General features: G+C 43.3%; 2 protein-coding genes across 4 annotated transcripts in view; one reads left to right on the top strand and one right to left on the bottom strand.

The window, feature by feature from the left end:
• The first annotated feature begins 4,137 nt into the window (after positions 1–4,137).
• Positions 4,138–12,740, top strand: LOC121063179 (regulatory factor X associated protein). 2 transcript variants are annotated; one of them, XM_040543545.1, is made up of 4 exons: positions 4,138–5,303; positions 7,581–7,688; positions 9,341–9,417; positions 10,742–10,906. In XM_040543545.1, exons 1-3 carry the CDS (start codon positions 4,440–4,442, stop codon positions 9,398–9,400), a joined length of 1,032 nt encoding a protein of 343 aa, XP_040399479.1. In that variant the 5' UTR covers positions 4,138–4,439; the 3' UTR covers positions 9,401–9,417; positions 10,742–10,906. The 2 variants fall into 2 exon arrangements, with proteins under 2 accessions (XP_040399479.1, XP_040399469.1); XM_040543535.1 differs by lacking the exon at positions 9,341–9,417 and having other exon boundaries at positions 4,157–5,303; positions 10,742–12,740.
• Positions 12,741–22,407: 9,667 nt separating this feature from the next.
• Positions 22,408–27,042, bottom strand: part of SMAD9 (SMAD family member 9) — a 36,990-nt gene continuing 32,355 nt past the window's right edge. For both annotated transcript variants that reach the window (XM_040543517.1, XM_040543511.1), the window contains exon 7: positions 22,408–23,414. In XM_040543517.1, coding sequence (XP_040399451.1) covers positions 23,271–23,414 — 144 coding nt within the window. In that variant the 3' untranslated portion in view covers positions 22,408–23,270. The remainder of the gene's footprint in view (positions 23,415–27,042) is intronic.

Genomic DNA, 27,042 nt, shown 5'->3' with positions numbered 1-27,042 from the left:
TTCACTGCAAATGGAAATTGCTTAGACTAATAAAATGACCTCCAGATAAAGTCTACTTCAGCAACTGAAAACATCATCAAAGAAACACTGTTCTGCAATTTAGAAATGTTCTAGTAATTAAAGCTATTGAGATCACAGGGGCTAATAAATGTCCAATAAGCGATCCATGATGTATTCTAAATCCTGTCTTGCACATCTTTATTCAGCATTATTTTGTTTTTTATTATATGGTGGGTGTGATTTTTATGCTGGGGGTCACCCAGCTGGAAAGCAGCTCTGCAGAAAAGGACCTAGATAGACACCAAGTTGAACACAAGTCAGCAATGTAGCCTTGCTACTAAGAAAGCTAATGGTATTCTTGGCTCCATTAGGCAAAGTGTCATCAGCAAGTCAAGAGGGGTGATCCTTCCCCTCTGCTCAGCACTGATGAGGCTACACCTGCAGAGTACTGCATACAGTTCTGCCCACCCGTCCACCCTCCCTCCCTCCCCCTCCACCCTCCCACCCCCCCCAATAAAAAGAGACCTGGGGGGACTGGAGGGAGTCCAGCAGAGGGCCACCAAGATGGTCACAGGACTGGAGCACCTCTCCTGTGAGGAAAGGCTGGGAGAGCTGGGACTGCTGAGCCTGGAGAAGAGAAGGCTCAGAGGGGAATCTCATCCATGTCTGTAAATCCCTGAAGGGATGCAAAGGAGACAGAGCCAGGCCCTGCTCAGTGGTGCCCAGTGCCAGGACAGGAGGCCATGGGCACAGCCGGGCACCCAGGAGGCTCCCTCTGAGCACCAGGCAGCACTTCTGTGCTGGGCGGGTGACGGAGCCCTGGCACAGGCTGCCCAGAGAGGCTGTGGGGTCTCCTCCTTGGGGATCTCCAAAAGCCGCCTGGATGTGGTCCTGGGCAGCCTGCTCTGGGTGTCCATGCTTGGGCAGGGGTGGCACCAGGGGCCTCCAGGGGTGTCTTCCAATTTCAGCCATGCTGTGATTCTGTGATTTGTAAATTGGATAATTTACATTGAATTAAAAGTAAATAAATTAAAAGGCAGACTTACTTTCAGCAAACTTATTTATCTGCTTTGTCATGGGACAAAGGTAACCACACAAAATGAGATGGACTTCTAGAAACACATTTCTGATGGCCATTTTATATCATATATGCATACATTCCAAACAGAATATATATCCATAATTCAAGTCAAATTTATATTTGTTTATATATTTACTTTTATTTTTGTCATTTGCAAAAATAAATTCATCTGTAGTTCATACAGGCTGATATGCTTCTGACTTCCTAATACTGTTGGGAAACAGAGACACTTGAACAGTGTGAAAAGGGATATTTACAATATTTGATAAAATCGGAATCAAAGCTTTTTAAACTTATCTGAAAAACAAGTTTTAACAAACCGCTAACAGTAGCAACACTTCCTTTGTTATTGATGGAAAGAGCTCAGCATTCATTGTTGTCTGGAAGTTAGTATCAGCAAGCATAATGATCACTCCGCACTTTGTCTTCCTTTAAGGGAAAAGCTGTTTTGATGTTGCTGAGTTTCTGTACCTTTCCATGACTGTGCAATTTGACCTGAACCCAAGAGCAAGTAGGAGGAATAAATGGAGAAGTTGCTAAGCAGTAAGAGATACAATAAAGAAGAAAAATCCCTCTTACCTATATACTCACATTTTGATTTCCTCATCAAATGAAGTGTTCCCAAAGAGATGTGTTCAAAAATGGTTAGTTCTCAGCTTCCTCCAGAACTCCTCATTCCCTTGTATCTTTCAAGTACCTTTCAAAGCTGTTTTAAAAATTCAAATGCTCTCCTTGACTTGACCTTTTCATTTTATAACCAAGCAATAAGGTTACAAGATGATTTGCATTTAGATTATGTTTTCTTAGTAAGGATATCTCAACACTGGATGCATGAATGTCATGGTTCCACTTCTCACAGAAGTTCTTAATACGGCCTGTGCTCTTAAAGATAAAGGCAAATGCATTTCTGTGTAAAATATAGATAGATACGTAAGTCACCATTGAGTGAGCTGAATTCATAACATCACTCATAGAAACATGCAGAAATAACTTCCAGAATTTGAAAATATTACTGCAGCTATACTCATTAGTACTATTGTATGTTTGTGTGTTTTGTTTTTTTTTAATACATGTTTCTTCCTGAGACAATTAAGAACCACATACTAAGAACTGGCACAGAAAGCTAGAACATTAAAATGAACTATTTCCCAAGCACAAACGAGACAACAGAAAATTACAGAATCTATTTAAACAACAAGCTGTCAGCCAAAGGACAAATGAACTTAATAGATTTCAATAATCACATATGGCATCTCCTTTTAATTATACCTGGGAAGGCAAAACATGATGCAGCCACTCCTGGCTGGCCAGCAAGGATGTACAGACCAGTTACAAAATGCTCAAAACATGACCTTCCTTCCCCAAGAGCTGGAATGCTACAAGTGCAGCCCACAGAAGCTTACACTTTGCTTTATTTGCTTTCCATCATGATGTTTCTCTTTTCTGAGCAAACCAGGCAGAAAAAAAAAAAGCATCAATGGCAGCTTTTTTAAGAAGGGCTTCATTTGTTAGCTGCCGCTAATTTAATTCCTGTTTCTGTTTCTATGCCCTCAGGCAAGCAGATGACAAGGTTCTGTGGTGAAGAGAATTGGCTAATACCTTACACTGTGATCCAGTAACAGCTTCATTAAATGTCAAATCAGTTTGCTGATTAATTAGCCCCCTTAATATTTTTGTAAGGTATTATCAGCTTTCAGACTTGTTGTTGTTGTTGTTCTTTTCTCCTCAGATGAGGAAAAAGAGAACTAAGGAACTGAAGTATGCTTTCAGACACCCAATGAGATCCCCAAGTGTTATCAGGGTGTCTGAGGCAGAATCCAACTGAATCAAAAAAAAGAGGCAGTTTTCAGAAGAGCATTTTCATGGAAGCCTTCATTCTGGAAATAATTTTCTCCTTTAGCCTCAAACTGCTTAAATCTACTGGTCTTACTGGCCTGTGCCAAAACCTAGCTGTCCCAGTGGGGTTTCAGAGAAGTGGTGAGGAAGGTACAAGTCTTCCTCCCGGAATTTGAAAGGTATCAGCTTCCAGTTTCTTATTTGCATTTTAATTACTTATAGTGTGGATGTGTAGAGGTAGTGTGGGTAGAGAGAAATGCTTTTATTTTGGTTTTGTTATTACTTTTGATTTTATTTTAATTAATGTCAGGGGCACTGAGAATTTTAAGTAGGCGTTCCTTCAAGATGTGTTCCAATTGAAAGAAATCAACGAAAATTACTTCAGTGGAACTGTAATGAGAAAAATTCAAAACATTTACTGGCACCCTCTGCTCCAAGGAGCTCACTGTCTAAAGAGGTAAGAGGCAGGATAACAATACTACACATAATTTTTACATGCTTCACTACCAGCACAGATGCAAGTCCTAAAGACAGGCTCTGGTGAGTTATCTGAGTGTCTGCAGCAGGGATGAAATAGAAACGGAGGCAGATGTGGGGGAGCGTCTCCACTGCCGAAAAAGAAATAGTCTGTAATTTTAGTTTAAACAGCAGTAAGGCTGGGAATTATTTTGCTAATTTTAAAGGTGAGTGGTGGGTCAAAGGTGACAAGGATAAAGTACTCAGTTCATTGTCTAGGACTATACCATGTCATTAGCTATTTTGATAAATGAGGGAGAACTGTACTAGGCATGGTCAAGGGTGAAAGTTAACGGCTGCAACTGTAAACAGCACAATCATTTACCTTAATGACAGGAAAGGGGATCTGTGGTAATTACCAGAGAACAAACGGGGTCAGCACTGTTTCTTTAATATGGGATGAACCTACCTGTACAACAAGAAAGGTTGAACTCATGGGGAAAGGAGGTAAGAAAAATGAAGGGGGAGCAAACAGCAGATGATCACAGAGAAGGTTAGTGTAACCTCTCTGTGGCAGTTGGGAAAGTTCAGTGCCTGTGACACGGAAGGATGAAGCAGAAGGAAAACTGAAGGTAGGCACAATAGTTACAAGTCCTTTTTTGTTGGAATAAAATGTAAGAACTTTTCAGGGGGAAAAAAAAGAAAAAAAAAAAGATTGGATTGAGGAATTAAAAGATGGCTGAGATTATGGACACTGGATTTATTTACATGGCAGAATAAAGGTGTTTACTTAGGAAGAACGTATTTGTAACTGGACAAATTGGGTGAACACAGCTGCTCAGATGAACCTTTTAATAGGTAAAACACATCGAAGGAGTCCTACTGAAGTGAACCAAGGTGACAGTGAATACCTAAAGCAATGAATGGAAGGGCAAGCTGAAGAGAGCTGAAAGATACAAGTGAGATCGACCGGCAGCCATAAGGAGGCTGAGCGGGAGGGGAAGCAGAACAGCACCCTTGGTGCTGTTCTCAGCACCCCACTCTCACTGGTGACAGGCATACATGGATGGCAGACGGACGGTATATGTGTAAGGACAGGATGGGGCCAGACATCTACCACCACATGTGCGACACGACAGGCCCGCTGCAGCTCAAGGAGCCTAGGAGGGAACTCTTCCCCCTCATAAACGAGAAAACGCCCAAAACGCCGCCTTCCCCACCCCGCGACAAGATGGCGCCCACCGCCTGCCCACTGAAGCGCCTGCGCGGCCCCGCCACGCCTGCGCGGCGACCGCGGGGCGGCGGCTGCTGCTGCGAGCGGCGGCGGCGGCCTCGCTACCCGGTGACCGGCGCCCTGCGAGGCAGCCCCGCCGTCGCTCCCCCTTCCTCCTCCGCCTCCTCCTCCTCCTCCTCGCCGCCGCAGCTGGCGCTGCTCGTGATGCAGCCGTGCGGCGGCGAGGAGGAGGCGGCGGCGGCGGCTGGAGGGGGGGTGCTGCCGCTGCAGGGCTCCGCCGCCCCGCCGCAGCAGCCCCCCGGTGCGGGCGGCCTCATGTTGTTCTACGAGCTGGGTCCCGGCGAAGCCGAGGCGGGGGAGGAGGCGGCGGGCGGCGAGAGCACGGCCAGCCCGGAGGAGCTGGACGACGAGGAGGCGGCTGCAGCGGCGGCGGCGGCCGCCTCCTCCTCCTCCTCCTCCAGCGGCGAGGCGGTGGCGGCGGCGGGCGGCGACTGCAAGAGCTGCACCTACCAGGGCTGCAGCGAGACCACCACGCAGGTGGCGAAGCAGCGCAAGCCCTGGATGTGCAAGCGGCACCGCAACAAGATGTACAAGGACAAGTACAAGCGCAAGAAGAGCGACCAGGCCCTGGGGGGCGGCGGTGGCGGAGGAGGAGGAGGCGGCGGGGCCGGGGCGGGGGGCGGCCCGCGGGCTGAGGTGAGGCACGGGGGTGTGTGAGCTCCGGGGGGTGTCTGCTGGTCAATATAGCCGGGGGGTCTTGGTGTTGTGGGGTCTTTAATGCACGGGGGGGGTGGGGGGGGAAGCCTGCGAGCAGCCACAGAGCTCGGTCTGCTTCGGGCACAAGACAACCCTATTTCTTCTTCTCCTAGTGGTAACAGCAGCAGCATACAACGACAGAAGGTACCAGAAGTGTTGCTTCGCAGTGCTGTGTGTGTTTATTTCATAGGAGGAAAGGCGAAAGTATAGGGCTGAGACAGCTGTCAGCCTTCCTGCCCCGTTGGTTGAAGTGTGGGGGTCCACAGGAACAGCAGCCACTGGGGAATACATCGTGTGCTGAAATCGGTCATGCATGTTCTTTGAGATGGCTATTTTATATTTATATTTTAAATAAGTTTAATATTTTTTTTATATTTTATATCAATGACGTTTACTTAACTATTTAGAACGCTAATATTTCATACTTGCTCCTAAAAACTTGTGTGTATTGCTTAGATGGGGGAATAGAGATTGCCAGGGTTAGAGCTGATGTTAACATTCAACTTTTTAGATAGTTTTGGTTGTTGGTTTGCGATTCAATCGAGGCAGCACTGTTTCTGATGATTTTTTGCACTGACGAGTTAGAGGATGTTTATGATTTTGTGTTTAGAGCTAAAAAGAGACCAAAATGTTTTTACTTTTGAAGGTGCTGGCTAGTTTGTGCCCGACGGGACAAGTGTGGAATAGTGATTGTCAGAAGAAAAAAAAAGCTGCTTACCTGGCACAGACAGACACTCCTGCTACAAGCAGCCTTTTTTTGTCAGCACAACTGTCTGTGGAGTTGTGTGACTGTGAGCAGGGAGCTGATCTAACTGCAGGGCAACTAACAAAAATATTTTCATTCTGCTTTTATTCACATAAAATATAATAGTAACCACTAAGCGTGCCATAGAAATAAGAAAAAGCTAGATAATATTCTCTGAGCTGCTTTCTTTTTTAGCTGAGTGGGCTTGTTGGTGTAAGTGTGGGTTTCCTGGGGATTTTTGCAATTCTGGGTGATGTCTGTTTTGAAGTTGTTTCCTTCCTGCAGTGAAAAGGCTTGTTTCTGTGCTTTTATTGTCCTTGTTGCTTGTTGCCATTCTGTGAACCTTCTCTGCTTGTAGTAGCTACTTCTATCTCAGATGAGAGGACAGGAACTGCACACTGCATTCAAGATGTGGGTGAACTCTAGATTTACATACTGGTGTGCTTTCCTCTGCTCACTCTTCATTTCATAATAATTCAGCATAGTCAGTTCATGATGTGGCTACACAAATACTTGCCATAGCTCAGAAAAGGGGACATTACGGTACAGTTGCATTATTTCATGTAGTGATGCGTTTTTTTGATCTATAACATGAAGTAGTGATGACTGCATGTTGGAAAAGAGAGGGCTTGCTTTTCCCACTTCCGTAATGTTGAAACCAACACACAATAGTAGAAATTAAGGCCTGAACTTGCAGAAGAAAGCAGGATGGTTAGTGATAAACTGGGTGTGCCTTTTTGCAGTGCTGATAGTGTGTTTTGGGGTCTTCGCAAATTCGCAAATAGTCAGAGTGAGTGGCAAACTCATGGGCAAACAGTTGAGTCAGAGTGTCAGTAAGATGTGAATTTGCTAAACATAGGATTAGCATGATGATTGAAGTTTTCCGAAACAGGAATGTTTTCTTTACAGAAGATTGTAGAGCTACATTGTTTAGAAGACAGCCTAATTCATGAATGGTGATTGTACAGGGAACAGAACAAACATACAAACAAAAAGCACGAGGATCTTATTGTCTCTTGCCTGTGGCTTTGACAAGTTCATACTGGTATTCTGGTCTGTTTTGTTTTGCAGTGAAGAATATTGTCATTCCCACCTGATTGCAAATGCTAAATATAATTCACTTAGCAAACTAGAGACTGAGGTGTGTTGAGTGAGTTCACTCTTAAGAAATACAATCAAATAAATTCAAGACATTAGCTGGCCACAGTAACTTGGTTAGGTTTGCAGTTTAGAAGGCTAACTCAGCTGCGTTGCTGGAGTTGCATTCACTGTGAGTGATGGAGTAAGGAAAATAATGTGGGAAGGAAAACAGGCCGGTTCTTGAATAAATACATACCCATTCTAGTGCTGTTATTTTCCTCTGCAGATTAATAATGCAAACAGGTTCTTTTAGGACTCTTCTGTGGTAAAAAGTGTATGATATCAGGTTTTATAGTCTCACTTTTCTATTATTTTTTTTCTTTAATGTACAGGATTGTGTCGAAGGTTCAGTTTCTGTTACAAAACAGAGAACAGGCTCCATTGGAGATCGCCCAGCAAGACCTACTCTTCTAGAACAAGTCTTGAATAAAAAGAGGCTGGTAGGTTTTGTTTTCTTGGAGGTCTTGAACTCAAAAAAAATAAAGGCAGCTTAGCAGTGTTTAACTGTCACCCTTGCGAAAGGTGAATATCAGCTCAGTGATCATACACTGCACGTGCATGTTTTCAGATTTGAAGTTTGCTGCCGTTCAGGTGTGTGTCTCTGCTTCTGCATGAAGAATACAAAAGGGATGGAGTTTATCGATGGTTGCCATGTTAACTGAAGTTGAATATTTTGGTAGTACTAAATATGTATAGTCGTTTCATTAGGGTAAATAGTACTTAAAATATAACTGAGATGTTTTAAACATATTAGCCCGACTTTTCTGTAAAGCTTCAGACAGAACAGTGCATGGGCTTCAGGTCTTCTGTAAACTTTAATTATTATAGTGTGTTTTAAAAGTTGTAGGCTTATTATGATACCACACTTAAAATTGCATATGTATTTGCTGGTAAAACAAACTGTATGGAAACAGTACCGTGTGTGATATTTGTAGACTGCATGAATGACATATGTTGTAAGTTTTGTATTGCTTCTGTTGCTTCTGTAAGTATATTGCAATAATTGAGCCTAATGAACAGCAATAATGCAGTCCTTACCATTGTTTGGGGTGTTTCATTGCAATTCTTTCTACTTCATTATTGTTGTTTTTTGTTTTTGTTTGTTTGTTTGTTTGTTTGTTTTAACAATCTCCTTCCTTCAGAAGTTAGTTGAACTGTTTGGCTACTCCCTGTTACCTATGCAAAGCAATTTAACAATTGCTATTCAAGTGTTGTAGTACTTATTCAGAAGTTTCAGAGAATCATAGAATATCCAGAGTTGGAAAGGACCTACAAGGATAATCAAGTCAAACTCTTGGGTCCCCAAAGGACCACCCCAAAATCAGACCATGTTTCTGAGAGCCTTGTCCAAATGCTTCTTGAACTCCAGCAGGCTCAAATTTGAAGTCTTTAAGGAAGCATCATAGAAGTGTTAAGTATACAGCTGTACAGACTTATTTTCTTGGACGAATTCTCAATGTTAGGACCTACGTGATGGTTATTTCTAAAACTCAGGGGGGTGTCTGTAGCTCTTCGGTTGAACTATGAACTTTATTTTTCCCATTATATGTTGTTCTTCATGCACTGCCTAACGAATTGTTGTTTCCTTTCCTGTCTGTTCATATTCATGTGGCTTTTAATTAAATTTGAAAGTTTTTTTTATTAATGAAACTTTTTTTTTTTTCTGGTATGTCAACCAGAAGCTCATGGAATAAATAAATGTTGAGAGCTTGTGCTCAAAGTTGTGTCAAGGCTCTTTGAGAATCAGGTTTCCTTACATTATTCTGGGGAACTGAGATTGAGATTCTCTTTGATATGTTTCTTGCTTCTCTCTCTCAGCTCTGACTCAGCTTCAGATGGTCAGCATTATTCCTCCTAGAATTTATTCTTTGCTTTACGTGTATCTGCACAACACCAGGCCTAAAGGACATGCAGTGACCTGGAAAAAACACTCGTGACCTCTCACGTTTGAGGCTGCTCATGTTGCCCTTATGTCGGGCGTGTGAAAGTTACTGCGTGTCAGTGGTAGCTGCCCGCAGGTTTGTCCCTTGGAAGAGCAAAGTCCCTTGTGCTTGTTCCTAAGTTTCTTGCATGTTGTGTTCATCTCTGTCAGGAGAGGAGAGGCTTTTGTGGCGGCCCCTGTGTGCCTGGATGTGCAGCTCGCCCTGGATGAAGAGGTAGAAAGCAGAGGTGAGGGGCTGAGAAGCAACAAGGTGTTGAAAGAGGAGCTGGCCTCTTGCTTCAGAGGCTGTAGTAGTCAGGGAGGACGAAATGTCATAAAACAGCAGTAAGTAAAGAAATCCTTACTGAGAAGTACCCTGTGCAGTGAAGTGACTTGAGGGAGCAAATGTAAGCTATGGAAAAGCAGGCTGCACATCTGTTCAGTGAGACAACTTGTTGTTTGTAGTCTGACCTGTTCAGTGCTGCTCTAGGTTGAAGGTGTATGCAAGATTGTTGTTTTTTTTTCCAGTTATAATCTCTGCAGAATTGCCTCCTAACAACATAAAGTTCTGACCCTTTCCTGGAAGCTGCTGGTCCTTTTCAGTGTGAATCTGAATTGCAGAGTTGCAGTACCTCTTTGGTTGCCGTAGTGAAGTGACTGTGCACAATGAACAACCGGTCTAGGGAATTAATTCAGCTGAAAATCACACTTTTTCTGCATTGACTTTTGATCCATTTTCCACCTCATTTGCCATTTGACCTTACAAACGCTTGTGCTGCCACCTTGCAGGAATGAGAATGAACAGTTCAAATTGGATGGCAGACTGCAGCTGTTTGGGCCAGTTCAAACGATACTGCTGGCAAATGTCAGCCTGTATCCTTGGGCTTTTTTTTTTTTCTGTCATTTCACTTTCTATTTTAGCAAATTTCTACTCATTCACTTTCATTTAATCTGCCTTAAAAGGAGTTTATTCTTAAAATCTCATGTTCAGTGATAAGCGGTTCCATTGTCTCTGAGCAGTGGAAGTTTTCAGATGTATTTGTCTAATCTGTTCCTAATTAGCTTTCCTATTCTAGGATAGGTGATGAGATGTAAGAGCATCTAAAGCTATTTGCCTTCTGACTGAAGGCAGGTGTTTGGTTTTTTTTAATACATTCCTTGTGGCTGGACTACTTTTTTTGAGAAATGTTGGAAAATTACGGAATGCTCGGTGAAGTTTAGCTTTGCTACAGAATTACAATATTTAATTTATATTTATTATAGCTCAGAACTACTGTCTGTAGTAGGGAATTTGGAAATTGGCTCAAAAGTCAAGCATAGTTGAGAGGCTGATGTTGTTTTCAATGTCTGTAGATTACTACTGTTGTGTTTTTGTATGGTTTGGGCAATATCACTTGTTCCTTAGGTTCTGAATCTGCTTTTAGAATGTGCGTTAACGTTGGTTGTGGTTACCTGCTGATGTCCTGAGATGGTTTTGAGACGGTTTTTTGTGAGCATGCTTTGTAATTTATCACTGTGGTAGATAATTTAAAATATCTGAGTTATTTAAAGTCCCCTTTCTCTTTCTTGCAGTCCCTACTGAGAAGTCCAGAAGTCGTGCAGTTCCTACAGAAACAACAGCAGCTGTTAAGTCAACAGGCTTTGGAGCAACGGCAGCAGCAGTTTCAAGGAGCACCTGGGTAATCAGAACAGATCAGTGACCTGCAAATGAGTCTGGTGCTGAAGGAGGATTAGGACGTATATTTTATTTAAATATAGAGAATCTCTATGTTAAAAGGAAAAGAGAAGTTGCTGCTGTTACGTGTTGTATTTGTCCCTTGTTTGCACTTTTGAGGTTTTGAGCTGCTTGGGTGTCTGCAAACTTGTGAGCAAATCTGGAGGAGTCTATTTTTTGATTCTTTTTAAAACTTCATTGTAATGTTTGATTTTTTAAGTGAAAATTTGTTTCTATCAGTAATTCTGAGCTGTACATCCTTTTCCTACCAAAGTCTTCCACTAAATTAACATTTTTCTATGTAAAGGTTTACTGTTAAACAAGTCACTCTTTGATGACAATCATTGAAGGAAGTCAGTTACTTTCTATGGAAGTTGTGAAAGAAAAGTCCCCTTTGAGCCAGTCCAGTGGCATGACCTAACAGTAATTCCTCAGGGATCCAAGAAGCTTATGTCCAGTAGAATCTTGCACTAAAGACAGTGTGCCATCAAGAAGTCCACCAGTGGCTCAGAAAAGTCCAAACTGAGTGATCCTCCTGCCATATATTCATTATTTGCAAGTTGAATAGGTTTGAAATGCTTCACTGTCTGTACAACACATGTAAAGGAATTTGTGTTAAAAATCTCCAAAACGGAGAAACAGCAAAGTACGTTCCACCTCTAAATCTTCTTAAAAGTATGCAGTGGAGAGTTGGACCTTGTTTTGTGTAGTTATTTCTAAGGACCAACCTGTTACGCATGAAATCACGTATCACGACTTATTTAAAAATGAGCGGTATTTTTACCTGAGTGAATAAGATCAAAGCTTTTAACTCAAATGCTTAAGGCTTTTAAGAGCAAGTGCATCCAAAAGGTAAAATGCAATTGCACATTTGTTTCCGTTTTGTATTCTTTCTCTTCCAAAAAAGTATAGTTAAAATTATTTGATCAAGACGACAGATATCTAATCAGCTCAAGTGCTGGACTTCTCAGGTTTTCAGCCAATTCAGATGAACTTAAAATTGATTTGGTTAAAAATCCAAATGCTGTATTATGTAAATGTTGAATCCCAAATTTTGTCTTTAAATCAGAGTTTTGTATTAAACCACATTTCCTAACAGAGGTTGTCTGAATGGTGGAGATGCTTATTAAAGTACTACTTTGATATTGCAGCAGTGTGATCTGCTGAATAATATCTGTTCAGGAGTGTTTGTTAGTGTTACACATTTTATAAGCTGTGCTTTGTGTATGTATAGAAACTGTTCAGTAGGGATTTCTTGTATTTAGTATTGTGCAAGCTGTTCTTTTAAAAAGAGATCTAAAAAATTTGTACCAACAGTTCTGGACCAATAAGTGTTTGAGTAAATCTGTTTTTTTTCTTTTTTTTAAAGAAAACTATTTTTTGTTCTGTTCCGTTTGTATGTTGCTTTGTTGTTCATTTCTATATTAAAATGGCTAGCTCTAGGTAAGTGACATTAAAACCTCTGTTTTCCCAGACTCTTATGACATAGAAAAAGTTATTTTTGCTTTAAGCAAAATGAAATTAAGTTTTTCAGTATGTCAGAATACATGCAAAAATATAATGGGCTGAACTTGGACGAGGAAGTAATTATTTTGTTTTTATTTCAGATGGTCAGCTCATGAAAGCAAACAGCTCTGATTAAATGTTTTTAAAAGAAGGAAGTAATTCTAGGTGCCCAGTCTGGCCTTTACTGGTTTCAGCGGTAGTTATTTTTCTTCTGTAGCTTTCCCATTTCTGTTCTTATTTTAACATAATGTTTGTTGTTATTAAATTCTCAAGAAGTTTGTTTCAGTTCTTCTTTTGCAAGGAAGATGTCGACATGTAGAACATGCTTCAGAGTAAAAATATGCTCTGAGAACATTTGCTCTTATCAAACGAACAAGTTTGATTATAATGAAATGCTTCCAGAAACTTCAGTTGATGGTGTCCCTTCAGCATATCTGTTCAACATTTTTTAGTTCTTCCTTATTACATATAATACATTTTATTATATATCTGTATATTTCATATATATAGCTCTTACTGCATTTTTTCAGAGACAGTGTGCTGCCAACTTTATAAATACCATTTCTGTGTATAGTCTTTTTAATATTTGGAGTCCTTACCTGTGATTTTTTTCGTCTAGTTGTACTCAAGTTATTTCTTCTACTTTTTACATGTTTTCTCTGATGCATTTCTTACAAACAACTACCTGGAAAAATGATAACTAACAGAAGAGTAAAACACACCCTTTGCATTTTTATATAATGTGCTCCCTTTAGCAGACAGGAAGATGTGCTGTACTGATGTCAGGCTTTTGCTGAAGAGAGCATAATTGTTCTGCATCTAAATATTCATGGCCTGATTTGAAGTGACATCTGAGGTATAAGTTTTTTTTTTTTTTTTTGCATATTTTTAGGTTTGTAAAACATACGAGTCCCTGGAATGAAAGGTAAAATTCACCAGCAAGGTATGAGCCACTGTAAAATGTATAGTTTCTGGTAGTCTCACTGTAGAATTATATAGGTTGGAAGGGACCTCCAGTGGACTGTATTCAACTGCCCTCTGGAAATGGGTCCCCAGCTGAGTTTGGAACACGTCCAAGGGCCGAAATTTTGTAGCCTCTCTGGGTGGTGTTTGATGACCCTGGAGGTTTTTAAACAAACAAAAAAATTGTCTGTGAATTTAACTCACTTCAGCACCCGTTTATCCAGTCCATACATCACCAGTTTGGGTATAAGGATATTCCAGGATGTCAAGTCAAAGACCTTGCAAAAGTCAAAGTAAACGTTGTTTGCTCCTCTTTTGTCCATGGAACAAGGCGTTGCATTGTGGAAGGCAACCAGGCTGGTTAGCTGTCACTTGCCTGTGGTAGATTGTTGCTGGTTGTTCGCAGACACTTTGTCATCCTTTATGGGCTCGGAAATGGCTTAGAGGAGGATTTGCCCCATAACTTTTCCAGGAATTGAGACGAGACTGAGCAGCATGTAGTCTCCTAGATTTCTCTTCCCTTGTTGAGGACAGGTGTAATCTTTTCCTTTTTCTAGAGATAAAGAACCTCCCCTGGTCACCATGACCTTTCAGAAATGGTTGAGTAAGGCCATGCAGTGATACTGGCCAGCTCCTGCAGCACCTGTGATTGCATCCCATCTGGTCTCAAGGACTTGTGCGTGTTCTGAGTGGCGTAAGCAGTCCCTAACTGTGTCTTCCTCTCCTTTGGTTACTGCTTCACTCTTGGACATTGCTAGCAGGCTTGAGGAATTGGGAGTGGAGAGGACAAGTCTTACCAGAGGAAACCCAGAGACAAGAAGTACTAGGTACTTCAGCCTCTTCTGTGTCCTTTTATTAGGTGTCCTGCCCACTGAGCAGCAGGCCTGTGTTCTCACCAGGAATGAAGTGGAAGAGAAAATGCAAAAGGTGAAAGTTGAATCTATAGTCATGTTGACACTAATAACTTTTATAGGGTGAGATTTATATTCAGATGATTATTTTGTTCTGGTATCTGTTCCAATTTACAGAGATAATATCTGGTGTTGATTTCACAGCAGTTGCTTCTGACAGTATCTCAAAGAAACTTTCACATATGCCTTCCTTAAACTATGAGATGTACGAGCATCTGCAAATCAGAACTCAGTGCAATGCCTGAATCTGTCAGTAGTAAACTGTATAGGTGCATTTTGCAAGCACTTCATATGGATCAACTACCTGTTATCTACTATAGCGCACATGTGCATGTCAGAATTCTTGTTTTATTTTATCAGATCTCAGATCTAAAGTAAGTTATAAATCACTATGGCAATAGATCTGATGGAAACAACCACATTTAGGCAAACTTGATAATCATTTACCTGTGGAACAAGCAACTCAATTGTTGGATTCTCCATGTACATCAAACTTTGATGTCTTTCTGGAAACTAACCGACTATGAGTTAGTTGATTTGGTGCAATGATACCCCATGGATTTTCTTTCCCTGGATTGGTTCCAAAGGAGATTTAACCAAAGGCTCACATTTTATTTTTTTTTAATCTTCCTAGGGTTTTCCTGTGGGCAATGGTAGAGGCAGTGCATACTACTCACATTTACAATTCCTAGTTTTGTGGTAGACCACATATTTCTTAGAAGATAGCCAAATTCAGCAGGTGTTGAGACCCAGGGGGACCTTCCTATTGCGGCCTGGTAGATGTGAATCTGCCTCTGGTCTGTGTTCTCAGGTTCAGCCATAGCTGAGAGGTAGCACATATTTCTGACAGACGGACAGACGCACACAAAACTAGGGTGGGCTGGCCAGACAGCTCAAAAGACAATGCATGTACCAGCATCCAAATAGTCACATAGCACTCACCCAGGCTCATGCAGCACAAATGGGTCCTCTCAATCCTCCTCCACAGCAGCTTGAGATGAACGGGGTCACTGGAACATACAGGCAGACGCAACAGGTCTCTCCAGCAGCTCAGCAGTGAATCCACCAGGCAGCCCTAGACCTTGCTCTGGACCCATGGTTATTTGCAAAAAGATGTAATTGTTTTAGAAACAATTCTTTAGAGCTGCTAATTCTAGGAAATGTGTTTTATTGAAAAGTTTTCATTGGGCAGGTTCCTTTGACTCATTTAAGAAGAGCTTCTATTTCAATTGCTTCTCATGCACTAACCTAAATTTCTCGGAAGAACTCTGAAGTTAGCTTCAAGGCAAACTAGAAGCTGGTGTGGAGACATTGGGGCAGCACAAGGCAGAAAAGGGACACAGGGAGTGTTAAGACAGTGCTGAATGAGTTACCTCAAAACAAGTGAAACTTGCTGAAGATCTGCATAGAGATGTGCATCTCAGCTGTCCTGTGCTTCCAGTGATGTGATACCAGTGCCTCACAGCCTGGTGTAGACATCAGGAGATGTGCTGATAACAGGGCTGTCCTGTTCAGGTAGTGTCAGATGGGGTTCTCAGGGGGTGTGTGACCCCAGCAGCGTCTGCATGGCTCCAAGACCATTACCTGTCCAACGCCCCCACGCTTCTATTGCAGAACCCAAATTCTGAATTTAAGGAGGATTAAATCCTGACTTTTATAACAAAGAACAGTACATTCTTACTCTACCTACCTTTTTCCTTGAGTGATTTGTGACCTGCAGTACTGCAAATCTGTCTTTCAGGTAATGCAGATCTACTGGTCCACAGCTAGAGCTTCTGTCATATGGCAGCATCACTACTACTCATTAATTGCCTGCCAGGGTCTGGCTGGCTTCATCTGAAAGTAAGTGGAACCAACCTCTTGCATCTTCACATCTACCACAGGAAAGTTAACGAGGTATACATGTTATTACTGTAATAGGCAGATTTTATGCCATATTAATTTTCAATCTATTTCGTAGTGTTTAGCATCCCATTCTGATCCTCTTTCATAAGACATACTTGTATGAATAAAGGCTTTCTAAAAGCTCTGTTTTCAAAAGTTACTGGTAATCAAACTGGGATCTACAGCTCCCTGAGGCCAATCTCTTTCAAAGAGGGGGGAAAAAAAGGGAACAAGAGAAGGAGTTCTTAAATCAGAAATACTTTATTAACAGTAAAACACAAGACGTGAATAATCCCTTTTACAATAGAATAGTTCCAGCCAAAGAAAATGGAGTGTGTTAAAAAGTGTACTGTTCAAACATCAGGCTAAATATGTTGACTTCAGGATGCCTCAAAGCAGATGCAGCAGTAGGAATACTGGTGAAATCATCCACCTGATTAGCAGTTGTATTCTTGATATGCCAGGGCACGGGTTAGAGTACTCTGGGGCTGATCAGAGGACTCTGAGCTGCCCTGATCTCGCAGACTCCTGAAAGTATGTCTCAGATTTCTTGTTCTCAAGAGGCAAGAGTCCAACTAGCATTATTTACACAGTGATCGACACTGTTGTACAGAATATCACTAACTGTGAATACTACTTACTTTCTTCTTCCAAGTGGTGAAGAAGTTTTGCCTTGACTGTGATGGAAAAGAGAGAGGGCAGAATTGTTTGCAGACAGAAGTGGTACCATTAAATCTTTGTGTGTTTCACGTTTCCCTTTTTTGTACCAGACTGATAGCTAGTACTTAACACAAAGAACACAGACCTTGCTCAAATCCACCATTATGGCCCCTTGGTTACATACATCTTTGCAAGATTATGGCTTCATTGATCCACCCAAAAAGGCCCGTTTCTTCCTTTTTTTTTGTCCCACTTCTCAGCCCAATTTGAATGGCAGAGGCGATACTGAAATGAGGGATTAAATTGCTAACACTGAATTGCTTGTAGAAAATACATTGTGGTACATTTAACTTGTACTTAGTATTATAAATAATTAAAATGAACTCCAATTACTTGAATAAGTGAAAAAAATGTATCTAGAGGTGCATTATCTCTGCTTGTCGTTACGTTTGTTCCCTTGCTCTCCTGTTTGCAAAGCATCTCATGGACATAACTGTGAATTAGTAAGATGTAACACACACTTTAGCATCAAAAAATCACTTTGAAACAGATGATGTGCTCACTACAGTGAAAGTGCAAGGGGTCAGACTTTACCAACTCTTTTTCTAGCTTTTCTTTGCTGATGAGGTCTGTATTTAAAATTATTAACTGGTTGGTCTATTTCTTCCTATGCTATTCATATGCAATATTATTTGAAGACTAACACGGAATATAAAATAGCAGCATCCATGGATAATAAAAACACTATGACTGGAGATCTAAAAACCGTTCACAAATAGCTGCAAATGTTCACATTGGCTATAATGGAAGAGTAGCTGACTCTGGAGGACTTAGTGGTTATGTCTACCTTGCATAAGAGACGTGGCCTGCAGCTTAGATTCATTAGCTGTACAGGCACCAAGTTTGCAAGCATGGCTTGGGTACAAGTGGAAGCATCCTCCTGACAGGGCTCTCAGACATCTCACCTCCTTGGCAGGTAAATGTGGCATCAATATGGCAATGTAACATAAGGCACCCCCAGGCAAGCTGTTTGGAAAGCCCTGGGGTGAACAGGGAACAGGATCTTGGTCACTCCTGGCCACTCTGGAGCTCCTGAGAGTTGGTGATCAGTACAAACTAAAGTCCTGTGCTGGTGCACATGCAGAAGAGTCTGCACTAGAGACACTAAGCGATTTCTCTCTGCTGAACAAAGACTAAATGCCCTCTCAGGCTTCCTGTGCCTTGCAGAAAGGTACTTCCAGAGCTGCACCAAGAAGAAGCAGCCCTCTTTCAGTGGCTGCAGTGAAGTCTCAAGGTTGAGAAGTGTTTTGTTCACAGAGCTAAAGCCTCACATAATCTCCCTCCCTACTGCAAGATGGGACCAACTCTACCATCAGTCTCATTTTCAACGGATGGTGACCTAACCTCTTATATGCTCTCAGGGAAGCACACTGACCTAGAAGGGCTTTGGTTTGGATGGTCAAGTAACTTCTGGCTTCTCCAGAGCAATGAACTCACCTTTGGCTTGGAGAGCACACGGGACATGCTGTGTTCAGTAGGTTTGTGATGATATAAACGTATACTCTGGGAAGCACTTCTCAGCTCTGAAAATGATATTTAATGACTTCACCCTATGACATTAATTTTTATTGTGTCTGTTTCTGGTTTCACTAAGTTACGTTATGGGGAGTCAGGAGGAGAGGTGAATATTACATTAATTGCAGTGTTCCTTTCCCATGTTGAGCACTATGCAGTGTTCAAGTATTGACAAAAACTATAGCTGCACCAGAGAAGTCTCCAATGCACCAAGAAAACAGGCTGTATAATTGAGACCCCTTCAAAGACTACTAAATTCTGTCAAGCTTCTTTACGAATTGTTTCCATCCAGCCAAGATGCTGATGGTCCCTGCTTCAGCTGCCTCTGCACAGCCAGTGGCTTGTGCAACTCCTCGGTCACTGCTGAGACTTTCTGATTTGCAGGGCTTATTGGCTAAGAAGTATGTCAGAAGCGAGGAGGAACAAGGGCAGATGACATAAAGTTAGACACAAATGCCTGATTTGCTCCATTTTAAGAGTTGTACAGTGGAGATGATGTTTACAGTGAGAGGTGTTTCCAGCGCAGATTTTATACTGAGGGAACATTAATACCTAGCAACTATGTCCTGCAATGAACTCGTGAAAAAATAGCTGAGGATAAATAAACATGCTTCATCCTGACACTGGCTCTGCTAGCAGAGAGTTCCTGCCTGTGGAAGCCCGTTAGCACTGGGTGTCTGCACAGAACCACAGAGCAACGTAAACGGGAAGGGATCTCCGCAGGGCATCTACTCCGATGCTCTGCTCAACACAGGGACCACTTAGAGGCTGCTCAGGGTGTTGAAAGGCTTGGCACAGCACTTGCTGGAGACATGGAAGGAATTTCTTTGACTCCTGCTGACGTTACTCAGGGCCACGGTTCCCCTTCTTGTTACTAACACTGACTGAGCATAGCAAAACACGAAATACTGATGAGGAGTAAAGATGCTTGTGGCTTTACAGGAATAATGGCAAGCACACTGCAGAGCCCTTGCGAAAAGTCAACTCAGTGTAGCCTTCAAAGCACGGGGGCTGCCTGGATGTGCTCTGGGTGAAAACACCATCACGCATAGCCAGCTGAGTTGTCTGTAAGGAAGGGTTTGACGGGGAGAAAAAGCATGTGCTGCACTTCTGAATGCTACAGCCATTGCTCCATGTCCCTGATCATCTGTTACAGGGCAAGGTTAGGGGCCTGAGCAGTCAGCAACAGTGGCACTGAACGGCTTCATGCAGTGTGCTGTAGCTGCTTTGGTCACCTCTGGATGCAAATGGCACATTAATACTGGTGCTGCTGGAGAACTGGCAGCAATTAAGCAGTCATCTCTCGACTACTCAGTAGGAAAACTAGTGGCCTGGTACCATGATGGATGTGCTTTATGCCACTGCCTGATCAAACTCCCATCACTGCCTGATGATGCATGGTATTTATCCACAGAAACCTTCAAGAGGGTTTGGATTGTTGATGGCTCGCAAAAACATTTGAAAAAAGCTGCCTTCAACTAAGCAGTCTCCTCGTAAGTGGTTTTAAATCTCTAAGGAAGTCCATCTCAAAACTATTAATGAGTGCATTTAAAGGCTTTAAATTGAATGTAGGTTGATAGGTTCATGAAGATCTTTCAGCAGAAAATATCGCCTTCCAAAAGGAGATATTTGGATCTCGTTACAGTGAGATACAAAGTTACCTTGCTGTAAATTATGAGAAAACCAAATTTTTAATTGATCTCAATTCGTATACAAGAGAGGACTCTAAGAGGACTTTGATCAGAAAGAAAAGGAAATAAATGGTTTAGTAGCCTTACTTTTTATCACTGCATCTAGGCAGTGATCATCTTTCTATTTACTTGTTTGCCTCATCCACTGCTACTACTTCTCCCTCATGATGAGCCCTTCCCTTCTCCCGGGACGGAGCTGTCAGCTGCTCTGTTTGCACAGCAGCTCGTACAGTGGGGCTAGCTTGGTTGGGACTAAGCCTCTACAGGCCACCAAAATCAGAAATCATTCACAAAGTGATAACAGCTTGCCCAAAGGCTAATAGCTCCAAGGTGGATGTTGGCTTTGATTGCCCAGAATCAGTGCTTTGATCCAACTTTCAGCAGAGTTACATGATTCATCTCATCCTAATGTAGACATTTCAAATAGGTCAGAAGAACCACACTTCAGAAGTCACTGTTGCTTTACTTACGAGTAAGAGAAATATTAAGGTGACTGCCTTTAATGAGATGCACGCGTGGGTTGCAGTGAAGTCAGAAGGGCTATCTGCATGAAGATTAGAGAAAAGAGTAGAAATACAGGAAAGGAAAAGCTGCTCTGAATTTACCAACTTCCATTTAAAAACACAGACACTCACTAAGCAAGCATCACTGCCAGGCTGTGAAAGTTGTTTCACCTCCCCAGGGGCCAACCTCTCCTGCTTTTGGGTATGTCCAATGTAGCAGCCCACGTCTGAGCTAGTGACCATACGTTCCCCTTACACGCAGTGGGCACACAAAATCACGCTCAGGGTGTGGTGTATTTGGCCTACCTGAAACACCTTATGATGAGACGAATGATGCCTCAGAAAAACCTGCTTCTCTTCACTGACTAACCGTAATTTTTCTTCTGAAGAATCAACAGGAAACTGGATTTTGGAGATGTTCAAGAGCAGACGCACCTTAGCAAGGCCACCTTTGCTCTCTGGGAGGAAGATGACAGTGCTGGAGATGTCTAAAAGCAACTCGTAGGCTTCCCTATATATTGGGTGGGAAGGAGGTTTCAGCCTAAAAGGCAAGGATGAATTTAGGATAAAGGATCAGGGAGATTGAAGACAGAGGGAGCTGAGGAAAATGTCTGTTTCCAAGCCTTTCTCTAGTCTGTTAAGCAGTAAATGGCATGCCTGGAGTTTCTGTGTAACGTTATTACTGGATTTCATTGCTGCAGGACACTGTAAAGCTTTTCCTACTCCACAATGACACTACTGATGGCAAATGGTGACAGAATAGGGTTCTTCACATTTACAAATTTTCTATAAAACCTGCAAATACTGCTCAGTCTTAACGATCACTTATCCTTCTGTGCTCTACCAATGCTGGAGGCAGCTGATGGTGCATTCAAAGGAAGTAACCCCTCTATTTTACTCATTCTTCTGCTCTGTTCATGATTACCACCTCATAACAGGTATTACATAGCATCTAAAAGACACAGAAAGTCTTTCCAATGAATGTTATTTGGTGTGCATATGTGATGGACCTGAAGATTTCAGGCATCTCTTCTAATCATGCAGTAAAACGTGTAGCACCAGATATCGTGTGAGAGGAAAAGAAACTTTCTGTAAAACATTTTTTCTCAATATACTTCTAGTACGTTCTAAGGAAGAGTGAGATTTGAGAAATTATCATTTTGACCCTTACAGAAAAAAAAATTAAAAAATCAGTGGCCTGGAAGGAGCTAATCCTGTACCCTTTCAGCAAGGTAACAGGGACTGCCAAAAGGCAGTAGGGTTTCACCTGCCTCCTCAGAAAAGGCCACCAGGTGAACAGCATTTTGAAAGGCTGTCTCTGTGAGTGACAGTACGGACAGTAATTTTTCTTGCTTACGGAAGGACTACAGACAAGGAGCTTTTTAAAAAAAAGGGTTGCACCTAGACTCACTCTTTGCTTGTTCGTGGCTTGCACTGCCTCGCCACTCCCTGCAGGCGAGGCAAAACCGCTGCAGATGATGAAGCCTGTCTCTAAGATGAGGAACCATCCATGGGGATGTACGAAGTGACTGACAGGGAAGCCCCCTCTGTCAAACCCAAGTGTTTCGGTCAGCTCCTGAGGATGGGCACAGTACAGGCAATAGATGTGACTGGCTCACGTCTCCTCCTCAGTGCATCTTGTGAGCGTGGGGCTTCCTGTTCCCAATGCAGAGACCATCCCAAGATGAATTACTCAGTTCTTCAATGCACACTTCATTTCCTTTTTCTGAATCACAGTTCAAGTCCCTTTTAGACGTACCCTTGATATCAGCACAGTAGTCTAACTACAGTTAGTCCTAACTTTAAAACAAACTACATCAATACTGTATAATGGATAGGATTCAGTTTACATGCCGGATACATATGCAAGTATGTATGTACTTTGCAAAAAAAGTACTGGAAGTTAATTAGATTTTAAACTTCTAGGCATATATTTCAAATTCTCTTTTTTTTTTCTTAGGAGCTTGTTGCTTTTCAGTGCAGCAGTACCATACACTACTGTGTTAAGAGTATCAGACTACTCAGGTGTGTCCAGAATGCTCTGATAAGGCTCCAGAGCTGAAGGCATCCCGAGGGCTCTCTCCTCCTGCCAAATCCTAGGGGAGACAGGGGTCTCAGCTCCTCAGAGGATCTGCTGTCCCATCGCGCTTTGCCATAGGGAGACAGACTGGAATTGCTGTTTAGTCCTTCAATCACTGGAAAAAAGTCATCTCTACGCATAAGTCCTGTGCACCACTTAAGGTCCTCTTTTAGACCTGAAATTAGGATGTACAATGGATATAAATGGTGCCGAGATCTGACTTTGGTTGCCTGCAGAGGGGTGAATTTCACCTACTAGGAACAGCTACAGCCAGGTTTCTGAATCCACGTGGAAGTGATGAGAATTCGCACCGTTTACTGGCGTGGCTGGGGAATGAAGATGCTCACAGAAGCTGCTCGACACTTTTGCAGGAATTTGGCTTATTTTGTACTAGAGAACAGATATGCTATACCTGAATTTCTAAACTTATTGTACTGGCATCAGAGTAACTAGAAACCACAAAACATATCATGAAAAAAAAAATAGGAGAGTAGACTATGTATAGGAATATTTACATCTACATACATCTACATATAGAAGCTTCTGTTCATCGGAAATCCTATAAGCCACTGCCTGCAATAGCATCCATCCTAAGGGACTTCTAGAGATGATTCCTAAGAGACTGAGGAGATGGGGTTATGAGGTGAGCCCATCTGTGTCAGCACCTTATCCAGCCATTGCAATGGTCCATGCAGGTGGATCTCAATCCAGCAGGGCGTGCTTGTAACATCTTGGCGGTGATACTCTGCTCCCCAGCCCTACAAAAGCATCAAAGGGCCAAAAAGTGAGACTTTAAAAAAAATACAACATTAAATCACAAATCCAATGCTGTCGGTCTAGGACAACTGCAGGTAGCCCATCACCCAAGTCACCAGGATATAATGCTTTGTCCTAGGGATAATTTTCTCTGAAAACTTTGCCTCTCTAAGGTTATTACCATCAGTTCTCAGGAACTTTATACTATTGAATTAGAAGTGCTTCGCGACACTTGCAGGTGCTGAGACCAACTGGCAGGAACTGGCCTGGTTCTGAGCTCGGGTGCCTGCAGACAGCCTGTAGGGAATGGCCCCTGCTGCTCGCACTCCAGAGACGTGCCCACGCAAGTCTGCCAGGCTGCTGTCTGGCACAGACAAAACGCAGACCAGGCCCTGTCACAACACTTTAGCAGGAACTGGTAATGATCCCGGGCACTGCCTCATTTATCAACAGAGATACATCCCACCAGTCTGAGACTCTCAAAGTTTTAGGTATTTGTCTGAGCCTTTGGAAGCTTCCAGAAAGGTTCGCCCTATCTCCTTTACCTTAAACTTAACTCATGTATAGGCATTTTCCATAGGTTTTCTATCCTTGAACATGTCGGGAATTCCTGGCTGTCTGCTGTGGGAAATCCTGCAGTAATTTCTCCAGCTCCTTCTGGGAGATAAGGGACATGGAGCTCCTGTCAGAAGGTGGGCATGGGGTGCTAGCAGGGAGCAAAAAGAACCAGAAGTCCCCACCTCAAGTGGGCACAGTGTCTGCTTGGTAAGAAGGCAGCCACTCTGCCAGGGTTTTGGCTAGATAGATCTATTTTAGCCACCTGTGTAAATTCCCTGAACAGTGTGAGGGCGTCAACAAAGTGCCGCAGGACTTGACCAGCCAGATGTTTTTATCAGCACAGAACTACAGAAAAGATGTCATAACGCTCAGCACCTGACCCAGCAGTTCCTGCTCTCCTCTCTTCAGCCCAATACCAAAGCTCTGGAGACACGACGCTTGTGCACAGTAATTTCACACAAACCTGAGCGATCCAAGGAAGAGCCCGAGGTCTCACAGCTAACTGCTGGCCTCCCTTACAAAACAGAGCTCAGATCTCCACAGGACAATCTGCAAAATGCAGTCCCACTGCAGGATGAGGCTCTATAGTTGTGGGCCACTGATCAGGGAAGCTGAACCCTATAGTTATGCTAGTCGGGGGGGGTGATATTTTTGTCATAAGAAAGGGACATGGAGGTACATTAACACCTACGTTTACCAAAGGTACCTAAACTGTAGAGTGCTGAACAACTCAAACTACTGAGGATGCTAGGAGCCAGTTCTCTAGACACCCACGTGCAAAACTAGGACCAACACCAAAACAAGATGCCATAATAAGTGGTCTGGATAAAATTCATTTGTGCTTAATGGAGAAAAGGGGCAGAGAGCAGAAAATGAAGACATGGACCCACCAAAGCCCAATGAGTACTTTTAATCAGGGAGCATTTTTCTGCCCTGCAGAACATTTATCAGGTTAGAAAGTGCCTGTTTTCATAGGCAACTCAGATTAATGTTCTGAAAATGTTTGCAAAAAATGCCACTCTTTGAGTGTTGTCAGGCTTCTGACTTTGTTAAGAGTCTTAAATCCTCAGCTGCAGGGAAAAAACATGGCCAGAAGGGCAAGTGTCAGAGGAGTTGATGCATCTCCCTCGACGAACAGGACGGAAAATCTGTAGGGATAGGAATTACAGGTTGCAAATGCAACCTGCCTGATTGTGAGGAGTCTGGCAGTCCGTGTAGGTGGCCGGGCATCTCCCTCTGCTGGCAGCTCCCGAACACTTCCAGTCCCCTTCCCCAGCCCTGCTGCCTGTGCTGCCATCCCCGGCTGGGACCGGAGCTGCCAGAGGGTGAAATGCCCGGGGGCAGGGCTCCCTGTGCTCCCCCAGATCACAGCAGATCACAGCAGATCACACAGGCTCCCCAGGTGCAGGGAGCCTCCTTCAGCCCCAGGGCTGACGTGAACCCAGAGGTGGAGCTCCCCTAAGATGGGAATAAAATGAGAACAACCTGCAAAGCTGTGTTGTTGTTTTGCACGGAGGATGGGAAGAGGATGACGATACCCACAGGGGGAGTCTAGAAGTGAGCTTTTCACCATGGGGCAATCAGCTGAGGAAGCCTGCTGCTCCTGCCAGCCCTTCCCACCTTGCGTGGGCAAAAGCCAGAGTCCAGCCACGTCCCAAAGCACTAAGCTGCCTTGCACTGGACTGCACTGAGCTGCCTTGCACTGGGAAACATTACCAAGCCTTGCTGGGTCAGCCCCCTGGCCCCAAAACCTGGAGGAATGTGGGAGGGAGGGCACTGGCTTCAGTCCTTCGCTTGGTGAAAGTCTCCGTCTCTCTGGTTTGTGCTTCAGCTGTCTCACCTGTGGAGAAGGGACAACAGCCAACCTGGTTTTGCTAGGTTTATCAGGAGGGCTGTGTGGACGGAAATTGTTACCTGCTCTCGCTGATGATACATTCACAAGTGCCTGAGGGCTGAGCTCCTCCCAGCTGCTCCATGAGCACACCAGGGGTAGCAGAGAGGACAGGAGCCTCACTTCCCTGTCCCATGTCCTGCCTCCAGAGAGTGATACAGTCCTGGTAAGTTTCTCACGACTTGGTCCCTGCCCAGCCCGCTCAGGCACTGGTGGTGTAGGGCTGAGCCCTTCGGCTCAGCTTGCCCAGCAGCACCTCGACACAAATCTGGGGAGAAGCCACAGGACTGCCCTGCACCTAGGGTCTCGTGGTGTGTGGCATTTCCTGGGGTTTGACATACAATATGCTCCTCTGCCCACTGCATACCCATTGCCCAAGAGTGTTTCTGTCCCTGAACTAAACACACCAGGGCTCACACCTTGGGAGAGAAATAATTTGAGAAAACTGAGTACAGGAAAGGGTTTTTTTACAGGCCAGGAAGAGTCTGGGTGACATTTGCATAGCCGTTTTCCAAAGGTCATGGGAAAAGGTTCAAAATAACTCCTTGCACTGGTCTTCTGGTGCCTGAGGCACTATAGTGGCTGCTATTGTTTCAACAAAGCAAGGTGATAATACAACAGCAGTGTTATTTAGTGCATCAGTGCCACCACTTCTGCTGCCATGCTGGGCTTGGAGGCAGATAACACATCAAAGAGACTGCCCCTGAGTTGCTGAGATAATGAAGATATTGCATAACTGGCTACACTGCCTTTACAAACAACATGCCCATTCACGTCTTCCATTAAAGAAAATGTCGTTTGTTGGGTTTCTTGCTTTCCTTTTTTTTTTTTTTTCTCCCCTAATGCTTGCGTGTGAACAAGATGTCAGTTCCTTCCCAAGAACAAAGCAAGAGTGTGGTCACAAGCACAGAGATTTTGGCTTGGACTCTTGGGAGAACTTACAGGGCACCTTAATGCTCTTAGAGAGTTAAGCTGATGGGTCCCCAACGATGGCTGGAAAGAGTCAGGGCCAGAAAGCTCCCTGGGACTCTACTCATCTGCTTTGCAGAATACAGGGGGACTGGGCTTTAGCCTCAAGCAGTTTTGTAGTATCTTAGACGTGAATTCAATCAGCTCGATTCAGTCATTTGTATAAAACCAAACCTGCAAGATGAACGGACACACTCAAGCCACTTCTTATG

Source organism: Cygnus olor, chromosome 1, assembly GCF_009769625.2.
Source record: "Cygnus olor isolate bCygOlo1 chromosome 1, bCygOlo1.pri.v2, whole genome shotgun sequence".
NCBI lineage: Eukaryota > Metazoa > Chordata > Aves > Anseriformes > Anatidae > Cygnus > Cygnus olor.
Note: the sequence above shows the minus strand (reverse complement) of the source record. Positions and strands in the feature narration are given on the sequence as shown.